At 44.1% G+C, this 13,655-nt stretch overlaps 1 protein-coding gene across 6 annotated transcripts in view; it reads right to left on the reverse strand.

Annotated features, from left to right (window-relative positions):
- The window catches only part of SBF2 (SET binding factor 2), a 2,080,461-nt gene that overhangs the window by 483,269 nt on the left and 1,583,537 nt on the right, over positions 1 to 13,655 (reverse strand). For all 6 annotated transcript variants that reach the window (XM_085648170.1, XM_085648169.1, XM_085648168.1 and 3 more), the window contains exon 27: positions 11,125 to 11,321. In XM_085648170.1, coding sequence (XP_085504296.1) covers positions 11,125 to 11,321 — 197 coding nt within the window. The remainder of the gene's footprint in view (positions 1 to 11,124; positions 11,322 to 13,655) is intronic.

Raw genomic sequence — 13,655 nt, forward strand, 5'->3', positions numbered from 1 at the left:
CAACCTTCGTATCATACACTTGAAATATATCCATCAACTCTATCACACACCTTCCAGACTATACAAATATGGCCTTCAGGAGTCTAGTTGTTGCACACTCTGTCGCCACTTGGACACAGATTTCTGGCACCTGTCATGGGAGTGTGAACGAGTGGCGGGATTCTGGGAACGGGTGGTGCAGCATCTCCATAAAATGACTAGAATAGAGTTGAATTGTACACCAGTAATATGCTTGCTAGGTTTAGTACCACACGTGAAGGGGACACTAGGGAAGTTTATACGGATTTCACTATTAATGGCCAAACGGCGAGTTGCGATAAAATGGGGAGGTACCTAGGTGCCGAAAGATACACACTGGCTCAAAGACTTGGTATATTGTAAAAAAAAGCTAGAGTTATATGCAGAGGAATTACCGTCGTCATCCAAACCCAAGGACATTTGGGAACCACTGCGCCAATTTCTTCAACAGCAAGACATGAGAAGATCACCAGATAACGTCACTTAATATACTGTATAAGTTGGAAACTTTATAGTGGAACTTATTGTACTCACTGACTGATTATTTGTAACATGTCAACTACTGTACCGATTAATCACATGCTATTTATATATATTATTGCATTGTCGTGCATGATAGACGTGCTACTTATTATTCTTTCTGAAATGCAATAAACAGAGTTAAAAAAAAAAAAGAAAAACCCTACTGGAGGCTCCTTTTTCGCCAAGAAATATCACAATTTAATGCAAAGAAAGACACATCAAAAGATGGTTAGTTTTTAACTGGCCCGACCTTTCTTGGCACCCACATAGCCAACAAAGAGCTGATCATGCACCGGGAAATTGTTTTGTGTGAGCCAGATAAAATGATAGCACACGTTTTGGATCAAGACGGTGGAGCCTCTCCTCATTAGAAGGATGCGGGGCGGGAAGAAGGTGGGCAAAGTGATGGTCTTTCCTATGTGGAAAGAGGTAACCACTTTGGGAAGAAAATAAGGTCTAGTTCGGAGGACAACCTTGTCTGGATGAACAACAAGGAAAGGAGGTTTGGAAGAAAGAGCCTGGAGTGCACTCACCCTGTGAGCAGAGGTGATGGCAACCAGAAAGGCAGTCATTAAGGTCAAGAGTCTAAGAGGACAATTATGTAGTGGCTCGAAAGGAGCACACATAAGGTAAGTTAAGACCAGATTCATGTCCCACTGGGGCATTACAAAAGGAATAGGAAGAAAGAGGTGAGTAATGCCCTTAAGAAATCTATTTACAATAAGGGACTTGAAAAGAGAAGGCTGATCAGGAAGGCGAAGAAAGGCTGAAATGGCGAAAGATAGCATTTGAGGGTGTCCAGAGCAGAGCCCTGCTGGGCCAAAGAAAGAATAAAGAGGAGAACCTCTGAAAGAGGGGCAGAAAGTGGATCCACAGCCTTTTCTGTGCACCATGCCACAAATTATATCCATCTACCGGCGTATGCCGTTTTAGTGGAGGGGCGGTTGGCTGTAAAGATGACATTACAGACTTCGGCAGGAAGGTCAAAAGCTGTCAACTGTCATCGCTTAATCTCCACGCAAGGTGGAGGCTGGACAGGTTCGGGTGGAAGACCGTCCCCTGCTACTGCGACAGAAGATCCTCCTGAAGAGGCAGTCTGATTGGAGTTTCGATGGCCATGTTCAAGAGATTGGGATACCAGACTCTTCGTGCCCAATCCGGAGACACAAGAATAACCTCCCCAGATCTAGGCATGCTTTCTCCCCCTACCGTGGCTACAGAGGAGGGAGTCTCCTATGCTGTGGTGTTGTGTAGGGTGGCTGTGGCCTTGGGTCTTGAGCTTCCTACATTGGTAGTCAGGACAAACCTCCTTACTGAGGTGCTTCAGCTGGCAGCGGCCCCTTAGGAGCCCCTGATGGCGTTCAATGAGGCCGATGTCCGACTAAGACTAAAACTAAGGTGTTGACAAAAAGTCTAAAAAACACTAGTCAGAAAATTACTAAGGGTACCGCTCGCTCAGGATCTGCGCTGGCTGGCGCGGAAAAAGAAAGAACTGGCGTCAGCACACAGGGGCGCGTCTAAGTAGATACTGCGACGTCATTCCGGCGATCACGACGCCAACGACAAACGCAGAGTTGATCGACACCACCTACCGACGCGCAGGGGTACTGCTGAAGAAAAATTGTCCGGATCTAGTCTGATGCCTGGGGATAATTCTAAGGTAAAGAATCTATAACTAATAGTCTCTTTCAGATGTGGTTACAGATGTGGTTACCTCTTTCCACATAGGTCAGACCATCACATTGCCCACCTTCTTTCCGCACCTTTCCAAAGAGGAGGGGAGACTCCACCGTCTGGACCCAAAACATGTGCTGTCCTTTTACCTTGACCGCACTAAATATTTCCGGGTGGACGATCAACTCTTCGCGGGTTATGTGGGCGCCAAGAAAGTTTGGCCATGCACAAACTTACTATCTCTCGATGGGTTGTCCTATGCATCACAATCTGTTATTCTTTGGTGAAAAAGGAACTCCAGTAGGACTGTGTGCCCATTCTACCAGTGCGATGGCAACCTCTACTGCTTTGGGACGAGGAGTTCCATTGATTGACATCTGCCAGGCAGCCACATGGGCATCCCTGCACAAGTTCACAAAACATTACTGCCTTAATAGTCAAGTCCGAAGAGACAGCTTTTTTGGACGTTCTATTCTCCAGGACTTTCTGCTGTGAACTTAGTTCGCACACCCACCTCCGGGGATGGCATTGCTGGGGTATCTATTCTAAGGTAAGGAATCTATAGCTAATGGTCTCTTTCAGATGAACAAGTTACTTACCTTCGGTAATGATGTAGCTATAAGAGACATACTTTAGTTATAGATTCTTTACCACCCACCCATCCTCCCCATTCTGCAAAGTGACTTCTAGGGATAGGGACTTCCTTCCAGGGCCCTAGTTTGGTGCACCAGTGGTCAGTGTTTTACATGGCCATGCGCTTCTGGCATGGAAAGTCGTGTCAGTACCGACGTCAGCGTGCAAGGCCGACGTCTAGGTAGACACTGCAACGTCATCCTGGTGACCACGATGCCAATGACAGATGCAGAGTCAACCGATACCATCTACCGACGGGCAGGGGTACTGCTACAGAAAAATTCTCCAGATCTAGTTTGACGCGTGGGGGTAATTTCTAAGGTAAGGAATCTATAACTAATGGTCTCTTTCAGTTCAGGAGGATGCCGGAGGCCATCAGTCCCAGCAGCCTCAGAGTCATCCTCCCTAAGAAACATCAGGATGATAGCTCAAATGTCCTGGAGTCTCTTTTGCGGGAGACAGGCACTAAACTACACCATGTTTAAAATGGGTTTGATGAAGGAGAGAGTCTGCGATGGATTCATGTGTGACTTTGGCATGTTGATAGTGACCCCCAAGGATGTCAGGAGCTTCGCCATAGTATGGAAGTGGTTGGCGACTTCCTGGGATGAACTCGCCTTCAACAGCCAGTTGTCAAGGAGGGGAGGGGGGGCAGGGTGAGACAGGAACCTCAACCTCTGTAAATGTGCTGCTACCAACGCCATCACTTTCGTGAACACCTGAGGGATGTTGGTAAGGCCAAAAGGGAACACAGCAAACTGAAAATGCTTGTCACCTACCATGAACCACAACTAATGTCTGCAGAATGGAGCTGTGGAAATAAGCACCAAGCAGGTCCAGCTCTACCTTCCAGTCACCGGGTTGACCGCAAACAAGACCTGGGCTATGGTGAGCATCTACACCTTTCTTTCTGGAGAAAGGCGTTGAGAGTGCAAATGTTTAAAATAGGATGGAGGCCCACTCTTTTTTTGCCACCACAAGGTAGTGGCAGTAACAACCACAACCAACTCTTAGCTATGGTGCCCTCTCTATGGCTCCTTGTGCTAAAAGGGCCTACACTTCATGGTGCAAGACCTAAAGACAGCAGAAGGTGCATCGGGGTATCTGGAAATGGTAACACGTAAACACGCTGAACAATTTGCAGGACTAACTTGTTTGAAGTTATCGCCTGCCACCCTGGCATAAAGTGATGGATGCTGCCTCCGAAAGAGTGGCTGTGTGCCTTGAATGGCACACTGAAAAGGTCTGGGGGTGGCAGCTGGGGGACAGGGACAGAAGACCGGGCTGCATGTTGTCCCTTTTGCCCTCTTTTGTGGGTACATTGGCTGCAACCACGAAAGGGCTGAAGTGACTGCTGCACCTGCTGGGGCTGTTGGCAACATTGAAAGCTCCTACCAAAGCCACGCAGGAAGCGAAACTGATGTTGCGGCTTGTGAGGAGGAACAGAAAGGCATAGGAGGCACGCTATGGCCCTGCTATCCTTGAAGCGCTCCAGAGCAGAGTCCACTTTATCTCCAAATATTCTGGCCTGAATGTCTCCAAAAAAAGACTGTGGACCGCATCCAGACGTGCCTGCAAATGGCCACACTGGTGCCAATAGCCCTGCTGGGCCATTACCTGGTATCCAGCCCGCAGTAGATTGTGAACTTAGCTGAGTCATAACCATCTGGTATGGTCTGGGAAAGTATGACCCTGGCTTCTTTCGGTACTGTGGGCATTACTTGTGCCAAGGAGTCCCACAAAGGCATGCTAGTAGTGGCTGAGAAGACAGCTGGCATTTACTGAGCAAAGGGCCAAACTGGTAGAGGTAAAAAAAAAAAAAAACACCTACCAAAAGATTCTCTGTCAGGGGGAGTATTGGGAAATGGTTGGGTTAACTCTACTTGCCAAAGCCTGCACCACAAGTTTCTCCGAAGTGGTGTACTAGGTGAGGAAAGCTGGGTCTTCCAGAGCAGGGTGATGGTGTCTGGCAATCTGGCAGATCACTGGTAGGCCTGAGCAGGGGTTGGCCCAGGTACCTATGAGCATATCAGTAACAGCCTAATTGACTGGAAGAAGGGGCTCGCAGCTCGACTGGTGAGTCTGTTACATCTCCATCAGGACATTGCTTTTAACATCCTTAGTGGAGAGTTGATGGTCAAGTATCTCTGTCGTCCTTCGCATAATCATAGCAAAAGAGTTGTGTCTTTTGTGGCAAGCCTCGAGGGGAATCTAGTCCAGCGCATGGGATGGTATCCAGAACACTGCCATCTTGGAGGTCCTCAAACCAGTTGTCCTTCAGGTAAGGCACAAAATCTCATCCCCAGCATCATAGTCCCATTATTAGAGTCTGTCGTTTCTTGACTCCAGATCACGGTCCTCATTGTCGAGTTACATTTCACTCAGTTTGGGGTACTCAATATTCCCTTGCTCTTCAGCATCTCGTACGCTTTTCTTCCTAAACATTAAGGCGTACTCAAAAAAGGCATTCAATTTGCCACCAAATTCTTTGTATGTTGTTCATGTGGACCACTTAAACTTATAACAGCCTTGAAGAAGTCCCGTTGGGACGAAACACCTGTGTCGGCTGTCTAGGAATTTTGTGCTGTGCTTTTATAAAATAGAATCTTGAACAAAAGAATAAAAGAATAAAGGAAGAATACAGTCTATTTGACTTTATTGGAAGATGTCGTGTTAATGTTTAATTGTTAATCACCACGAATTACTAGAGATTTTCAAATTGTATATGATAATACATGTGGACTGAGCTAGTTTGCTTCAAATGTACAGGAAGAACTATTAGAAAAGCTTAAAAAACAAGGCCCCCAGCAAATGTAAGGAGACATGTAAAATCTATCACAAGCTGACTAACCACAACCCTGAAAAGAACCCATGTGCATCATAAAAAACAGTAAAGGCTTATTTCAAATAAGAAATCTCTGGAAAATATAAGTTCAACTCCAGCACACCAGACACACCTTCATGTCCCCTCACCTCAATTCAAGTACTACTATCCACATTCACATTCTTCCTCTTGAGCAAGTGAGATGCTCTGCCTGGCTACCAAAATAAAATCATCCAAGTGACATATAAATCTGTGTTGAGCAGTGTGCCTTAAACAAGTTATTGATGCCCTTACTTTGAGCATCAGCAATATGATAAATGCCTCTCTCCAATCAGGAATCATACCACTGAAGCATGAATGCTCAGTCACTTCCTGAGGCTGAGTAACGTAGCCTGAGCTGAGGGGTGATAGGAGCCTCAGCCCTGTAGTTTGGCTACAGGAGACTGGTTGGGAGTTAATATGTGAAAGACTTAAAAGGCTGTCGGACATGCATAGCACCACCCCCTCAAAACCCTGGGGTTTCTCCCACATAACAACTGCTCCGTGCACTGTTGTCAAACACTATTGTATATTGTATGTCATGATTGGTTCTGCCTGATATTGGCCAGGATCCAGGCCAATATCTAGCCTCCTTTCTCTTAGCAAGATCCTGAAAAAGGAGATGATGAGACAGCTCAAGAGCATGAGGATCTAAACCACTGCCAACATTACTTCCAGTCTAGGATAGTTCTTTGACTGCTCTCATAACGCATAAATGCATCTTAAAATGCATTTAAATGTATAGAAATCTTGGAATGGTAAGAGTGAAGAACCTCAAAAGGCATTGAAATGGCAATAACCAACACAAAGGAGGATGAAAATAAGACAACAGCCCTCATGCTCCTTGACTTGTCTGCAGCAAAACACTGCTGCACTTATAATTTTACTGGAATGGGCACAACAACTGTCATGATTAATGGGCACTGCCCTATCCAAGACTCAATCTTTTCTCTTTACCGAGTTAAACAGACAGGATCAGGACAGCTGAATCTTCCACTAACACGCTAGTCTATGGCAGTGATTTAATCTGTATTCCGTGGACACCAGGAGTTCCGAGATGCATACTCAAGAGGTCTGCGACTATTTAGAAAATTAAACATTAGCAGTTTTATTAACTTTATTAACATAAACAAGCAAAATGTAACATTTTAAAACAGTTTATAAATGTGAAGGAATTTTAAATAGGAGGCTAACGATTTAGTGGATATCATTTTCTTGATTCATTGGAGCAAGCACAGCAAAAGAAGTCTAGTAAGAATGATTGATGGCCTCGAATAAAGACCTGCAATACGCCGACAAAAAGAAAGCATGAATTTAGAGCAAAAAAGAAAATTATAGCCTAGCATCCAGCATTTTGCTTCAGCTTTTGAAATTAAACTAAACTTTGAAACACACTAGCCTTCCAATCACTTCGATTTTTGTATATTATTGTGTTAATCAAATACAATTTTCTACAACTTGTAAATTTATTTGATATACATTTATTTCAGTATTTGTGTGTATTGTTTTGAGGTTAAAACCGCGGAAAGGTCTAATCTTCGAGCAGTGATTCAGTGAAGGTCCACAGAAGGTTAAGCACTGCAGCTCTATGGCATCCCTCAAGGTGCATTCCTTTCTTGCCACAGCTTCTTCAGCGTTATTATGTAGACTTCAAAATGTATGTTGATGATACTCAAGTTAATTTATGGCTGGACATCAACCCCAAACGATTAATAGTGACATCACATTGCGCCTGGACCACATCCCCCACTGAATGAATGAAGGGTTCCTCTACACGCAAGGAGCCAAGATGGCAATGATCATAAAAGGAGAACGTGACGATACTGCACTACCCTTGGACCGGTTACATGTCTCTGGGATGTGTACTTACATAATCCCACACTGCTGGAACCTGGGGCATACTCAAACTCTGACCTGTTGTTGATTGCACAAGACAACTGAGTGGTTCAAGGGATGCATCTCCAAATCTCCCTACTCCAAAAAATACTCTATTTACACACAATTTCCATCGGGTGCAACATAGTTTACACTTGCCTCCCCAAAATTCTCAAAAAAAGGCAGCCAGATGTGTTATAAATTATGCAAGAGTGGCAAAATCAAACCTGCCTTGAAAGCACTTTACTGGTTACCAGTCGAAGCTAGGATCAAACTAGAGGCTTTATGCATCATCCACATAGTCTACTGGGAAAAAGGCTTAAAATACTTGCAGAAAGTATTACCACACTACATTTCATGTGAACATCTCCACTGCTACCTTTATCCACTAACATATTCCTACAGGGACAACGCAAAGGTACATCTCTGGCAGTACTAGCCCCAAGACAACAGAATGCACCCAGCAAGATGTGAATGGAATCATATGTGCTTCTAAAAACTCCTGAAAATGTAACATTCAGATTGTTTTTCTGAATGGACCATCCACACTGTCACGGGCAGACATTTTTTAACATCCGCTGTGGGCACCTACGTGACAGGGCTGGATGTGTTCTCCATCTATATCCTTGTAAGTTTATTGTAGAGCTAGATGCAGAACATTTTAATAACCCTAAATGAGTAAATATATTTTTAAAGATAAATCCAACCATGTTATTTGGAAGCAGCGGTGTCAATGTAGTCAGAAACATTTAAAACCATATCTCTGTTACGGTCCAATTAATACTACATGTAAAAGAGTTTGCAGAATGAACTCAAGCAAAACCTATTACAAGCAAAAGAAGATAAGGACTCTTCAAGTAATTATTTAGAAATGCTAAAGAACTGAAAAAAGTCTGGCATACAGCACTGATGTAAGACTGAATCTAAAGCGTTGATGTCAGACCGAGCACAGAGCACTGAAGTAAGACTAGGTATAAGCACTAATAGAGTAGAATAAAGCTCTTATGCAAAACAATTTTACAACAAACAAAAGATGGACGGAATGCTGACAATTCAAACATTCTCCCCCAGTCAAAAGATCTGGGTTAAATCCATCTTTCTTTTGCCCACTATGCCACCCCAGTTTGGACCCAGCCATGTGCAAATCAGTCCTGACCCTGTGCCCCATGGGAACAGTCCAGACCTAACTACAAGGCCAGGTCCTCCCTGGACCAGAAACAAGCATCCTGGGACCGGTTTCAGGTCATGTCACCCTTCTTCAGCCAGGCTAGCTTGAATCCAGTGGCACAGTGAGCAAGGGACCCACGTCTGGGCATACCCATCCCACTTAGGGTGAAAAGTGTTACAACAAACAAAAGATGGACGGAATGCTGACAATGCAAACATTCTCCCCCAGTTAAAAGATATGGGTTAAATCCATTGTTCTTTTGCCCACTATGCCACCCCAGTTTGGACCCAGCCATATGCAAATCAGTCCTGAGCCTGTACCCCATGGGAACAGTCCAGACCGAACTGCCAGGCCAGGTCCTCCCTGGACTAGAAACAAGCATCCTGGGACCGGTTTCAGGGTATGTCACCCTTCTTCAGCCAGGCTAGCTTGAATCTAGTGGCACAGTGAGCAAGGGACCCATGTCTGGGCATACCCATCCCACTTAGGGTGAAAAGTGTTACAACAAACAAAAGATGGACGGAATGCTGACAATGCAAACATTCTCCCCAGTCAAAAGATCTGGGTTAAATCCATCGTTCTTTTGCCCACTATGCCACCCCAGTTTGGACCCAGCCATATGCAAATCAGTCTTGACCCTGTGCCCCATGGGAACAGTCCAGACCGAACTGCCAGGCCAGGTCCTCCCTGGACTAGAAACAAGCATCCTGGGACCGGTTTCAGGGTATGTCACCCTTCTTCAGCCAGGCTAGCTTGAATCTAGTGGCACAGTGAGCAAGGGACCCACGTCTGGGCATACCCATCCCACTTAGGGTGAAAAGTGTTACAACAAACAAAAGATGGACGGAATGCTGACAATGCAAACATTCTCCCCCAGTCAAAAGATCTGGGTTAAATCCATTGTTCTTTTGCCCACTATGCCACCCCAGCTTGGATCCAGCCATATGCAAATCAGTCCTGACCCTGTGCCCCGTGGGAACAGTCCAGACCGAACTGCCAGGCCAGGTCCTCCCTGGACCAGAAACGAGCATCCTGGGACCAGTTTCAGGGTATGTGACCCTTCTTCAGCCAGGCTGTCCATCAACTGTTGTTTTTGCATTTGTCACCCGAATGGGACGGGTATGCTCAGACGTGAGTCCCGTGCTCTCCATGCCACTGGAATCAAGCTATCCTGGCTGAAGAGGGGTGAAACCCCTAAACCGGTCCTAGGATGCTTGGTTCCAGTCCAGGGAGGACCTGGCTTGGCAGTTCGAGCTGGACTGTTCCCATGAGGCACAGGGTCAAAACGGATTTGCATATGGCTGGGTTCAAACTGGAATGGCATGGTGAGCAAAAAAACGATGGATTTAGGCCCAGATCTCTGTACTGGGGTGAATGTATGACATTGTTCTACATTCTGTCCATCAACTGTTGTTTTTGCTTATGCAAAACAAAGCATAAAGCACTCAACTAAGACTGAGTACCAAGCAGTGATTTAAGACCAAACATAATGCAATCACATAAAACAGTGCATAAATAGCTAACGTCAGACTGAGCATAAGGCACTCATGTTAGATCAAGTAGAGAGCACTTTCACAAGACTGAGCAAAAAGACCAAACATAAAGTATTCATATAAGACCGACAATAAAAGTACTTGTGCATGGCCAACCATGAAGCATGTATGCAGGACTTACCACAGTGATGTAAAACTGAGCATAAAGCATTAAGAATGAGCATATACAATAAAATACCTACTTTGCTTTACTTTTAGCTTTCAGCAAAATTTAGAATCGCTTGTTTGCTTATGTAATAATATTTTTAAACAGTCCATGATACATTTTACCTTTTTTTGCGGTTTTTATCAGAAATATGCCAACATGTTTTTAATGCCGCTTATCAAATCTAGAAATTTGACCAACTGTACGCAGACATTACTTTTACTGAACCAGATCAATGATGATGAAACATGTTATTATGTAAGCCTATGTTTAAGGGCTGCCATACGTTCTAGGCATTCAATGCACCTTGATTAAGCACATAGCACTTTAACATAGCTATTTTACAGATGTTACTGCAGGCTGCTCAAAACTATTATATTCGCAAATGTATGAGTTGTCTTGTGTCTGCTTTTATACTGCTATATTGTTTAATTCGGTACATTTATGGCTGCATGTCCAGCCGAATAAAGTTGATTTGACTCTGAGCATTAAAAAATGAGAATGGGGTTAGGAAGGAAAATGTGTATGTAAAGATACCTTTGTGGACTTGTTAAATATCACATCGAAAACTGCACAGTGCAACAGAATAATACAAATCTGTACTTTAGCAACAGCTAAAACGGCATTCTATATCTGAAAGAAGGTGAACAAATTACCCTTGTCATACCCTCACCTGCAGTGTGCGTGTTCGGAGATTTGAAAAGACCAGCTACACCCTTTCCATGGAAAGCGCCAGAGCGGAGCAGGACGGCATTGGTTTTTGAATTTTTCCAACAGACCACTGGTAATCGATTATGCCGGTAGCACCTAGCCACCTTCTGCAAGCTGCCATCTTGAATGGATTGAGGTACAACTAGAAGACCTGGATAACTGTAATAAAAAGTAGGTTATGTGTGCTATTAAAGAATATGTCTAAATTGACATACAATGATCACGACACCATCTTGCCATCTATACTGCAAGCAATAGTCCTGGCCGCAGACTTCATTTAGATCTTAGCTATAAAAAATAATAATCAAACTTGGTGGATGTTTTTGCTTTGTGCCTAAAAGTGGGTCGCCTGTATTCCTGAATCAAGATTACTCTACTGGTGTTTTACACCAAAGAAGAGGTTTGGATGTTTCTTTTTCAATTTCATTTTCTCTGGTAATAGCTAGACAGTTGATACTAGGAGGTGAGGATGGCCTAGGTTGCGAAGCTGCGATTGCTTGCCCAGTATGTATCAGCTTCCCATCATAAAGCTGATGCACAAAACACCGTTAGGAGGCACTGAATATGAAATAAAAAATATTTATTTCAGTTTAATGAAAACCATATTTTCACACCACTCAACTGTCATGAGTTTTGTGACTCAGATCAATTCTTCAAGGCTCAAGGTATTTCGTCTATTGCATTGATTTTTTTCTCTCTATTTGCTCTCATTGGTTTAATATCATTTGTTTTTTTAGGTACATGATAAAACCTTGCAGTCGTTTCAAAGAAATCTCTCTTAAGATGGATTTGGTACCTGAAGGACGACACATCTTGAAGAAGTTAATTTACTCACATTACCCTCGTTGAATGAAAATATGATTTCATTTAAGATTAAATAAAGATGCGTTTACTTGCTAGTCAGTGCCTCAGACCTGTGTTTGTCTGTTTAACAATTGCAGCCTAGGAACGGGGGTGCTTATTTCGAGTGCACCTTCCATATGAAATGAGCGCCACGTTCTCTCCATAAGGTTTCAGACTTTGATACAGCCTATGCACTAGAGACAAGTAAACTTGGAGAAAGCATGTCTGAGACGTGTCTAGCTTGGATATCTGACTATTTGTGACCCACACTAGATTACACAACTCCAAGTAAAAAAAATAATCTTGAAGTAGAATTCATAAACCAAGCCCACTGCAATCTGTATTAGAGCAGGGGTGTTCAGTGTGAAAATATGAAACTATTCTCATTTATATTTGCGGTTTGTGAATTTATCTGACTTGTATATCTTGTAAATCTAGAACTGATGCAGTTTTCTACATTGAACATTGGTTTGTATTAGAAAGCTTATTTCTAGTTATGCTGGACTTTTTATGCTCATTTGAAGGTAAACATGGAAAGAGATATTCTTATGGCCACGAAATACAGACTACTAAGTGTGGAGGATACATCTATGCTTGAGGGTAGATCTTACCTTGTGCGCAAGAATCACCACCTGATTTTATAAAGTGCTCATAGCCAGTCCCAAGTAGAGAATGCGGTTAAATGACCAATAGGGGAGCGTAGTAAAAAAAGCACACAAAAATCCAAGCCAAACTTGGCCTCGTCCTGCCACTCTTGGACTACTCAGAAGGCACAAGGGCATCACCATTCCTCCCATTTCGCTTCTGAACCTAGACGATTTTGAGGTCTATCACACAACTTGTTCCGGCACAGCCCAAGATTCCAGGGCCATCTGCAACTCTGAGACAGACCCAATAGTTCCACGAGGCCATGCTCTGACCCTTTGGATCCCTTCTGACTTCCTGTGCTCCATAAATGGGCCCTAAGGAGTCTAGAGGACCTCCATGTGGGAAACCAATGTCAAGTTCATCATTGACGTCATCTGGACCCTCCGACACCTAGACTGCGCCTCCTCGACGCCTGTACCGAACACACCTCCTGCTCCACAATCCACGCTGGTTCCTGGAGCATCAATGCCAATGCAGACCACATCGACACTGGAGGATGATGTGCCCATTGTACTCTCCGAATTTAAGCAAGGTCGTGCCCGGTTTCCATCAAACCACAACCTGTGCTTGACATTCCACCTCCATAAGGAAGATCCCACATATTGCATTCCTTGTATGGCACAGATTTCGACGATAATTATTATGCAGGTGTCACAAATGGCCAACTCTACCATGACGATAATTGGTAAGATGACCTTCAAGAGGCTAATAGCCTTGACACCTCTCCTGATACTGGTCTTACTCTCACAGGTTCTGCCACTGAAGAGAGCGTTTCCTTTGTGGTGGTTATACAAAAGGCAGCCAAAGTTATCGACCCCAGCTGCCCGCCAAAAAGTTCAGATGTCTTGACCAAAGTTCTCCAACCGGGTCAAACCCCTCCTACCTTTAAACAAGACACTAAGTGATACTCTCCTAGGGGCCTGAAACTTTGCTCTAGCCCCCCAGTAAATCACCAATTTGCATGAAACCACCAACATGCCCCAGGTGACCCTACATTTTTGT

The sequence above is a fragment of the Triturus cristatus genome, chromosome 3_2 (genome assembly GCF_964204655.1).
Source record: "Triturus cristatus chromosome 3_2, aTriCri1.1, whole genome shotgun sequence".
Lineage (NCBI taxonomy): Eukaryota > Metazoa > Chordata > Amphibia > Caudata > Salamandridae > Triturus > Triturus cristatus.